The sequence below is a fragment of the Buceros rhinoceros genome, unplaced genomic scaffold (assembly GCF_000710305.1).
Source record: "Buceros rhinoceros silvestris isolate BGI_N320 unplaced genomic scaffold, ASM71030v1 scaffold20339, whole genome shotgun sequence".
NCBI classification, from domain to species: Eukaryota; Metazoa; Chordata; class Aves; order Bucerotiformes; family Bucerotidae; genus Buceros; species Buceros rhinoceros.
Window position 1 is genome coordinate 5,100 of NW_010433534.1, and position 422 is coordinate 5,521.

At 68.0% G+C, this 422-nt stretch overlaps 1 protein-coding gene across 1 annotated transcript in view; it reads right to left on the reverse strand.

Annotated features, from left to right (window-relative positions):
- The window catches only part of KLHDC8B (kelch domain containing 8B), a gene marked incomplete at its 5' end in the record, with an annotated part of 2,627 nt that overhangs the window by 197 nt on the left and 2,008 nt on the right, over positions 1 to 422 (reverse strand). The window contains one exon of the mRNA XM_010144160.1: positions 67 to 169. Within this exon, the coding sequence (XP_010142462.1) occupies positions 67 to 169 (103 nt within the window). The remainder of the gene's footprint in view (positions 1 to 66; positions 170 to 422) is intronic.

Genomic DNA, 422 nt, shown 5'->3' on the forward strand with positions numbered 1-422 from the left:
TAACCCGCCCCCTGGGGCGCCGCGCCCCCCCCGCCGATGATGAGGAGCAGGCGGGGCGTTGGGCAGCTGGAGCAGGAGCACCGGCCGGAGGGCATGGGGGGCAGCGGCTCCCACTTCTTCTGCGAGAGGCTGAACGCTTCCACTGAGTCCAGTGGGCAGGACTGGTTCCCTGCAGGAGACAGAATGGCATCACCCCCGCCACATCCTTCCCCACACCCCAGGTTCTGCCTTCCCACCTTCACAGGCCTTTGATGCCCCAGCCAGAGCCCTGGGCTGAGGCGGCTCTGCCATCCCAGAGGCAATCAGCAGGAGCACAAGGTTAGCAGTGCTCCCACAGGCACCGATGCCGCATTGCTGGCTCTGCCCCCATGCCGGCAACCCACAGCCCTCGCCAGGGCAAAAGGGAGGGCAGCTCCCCCCGC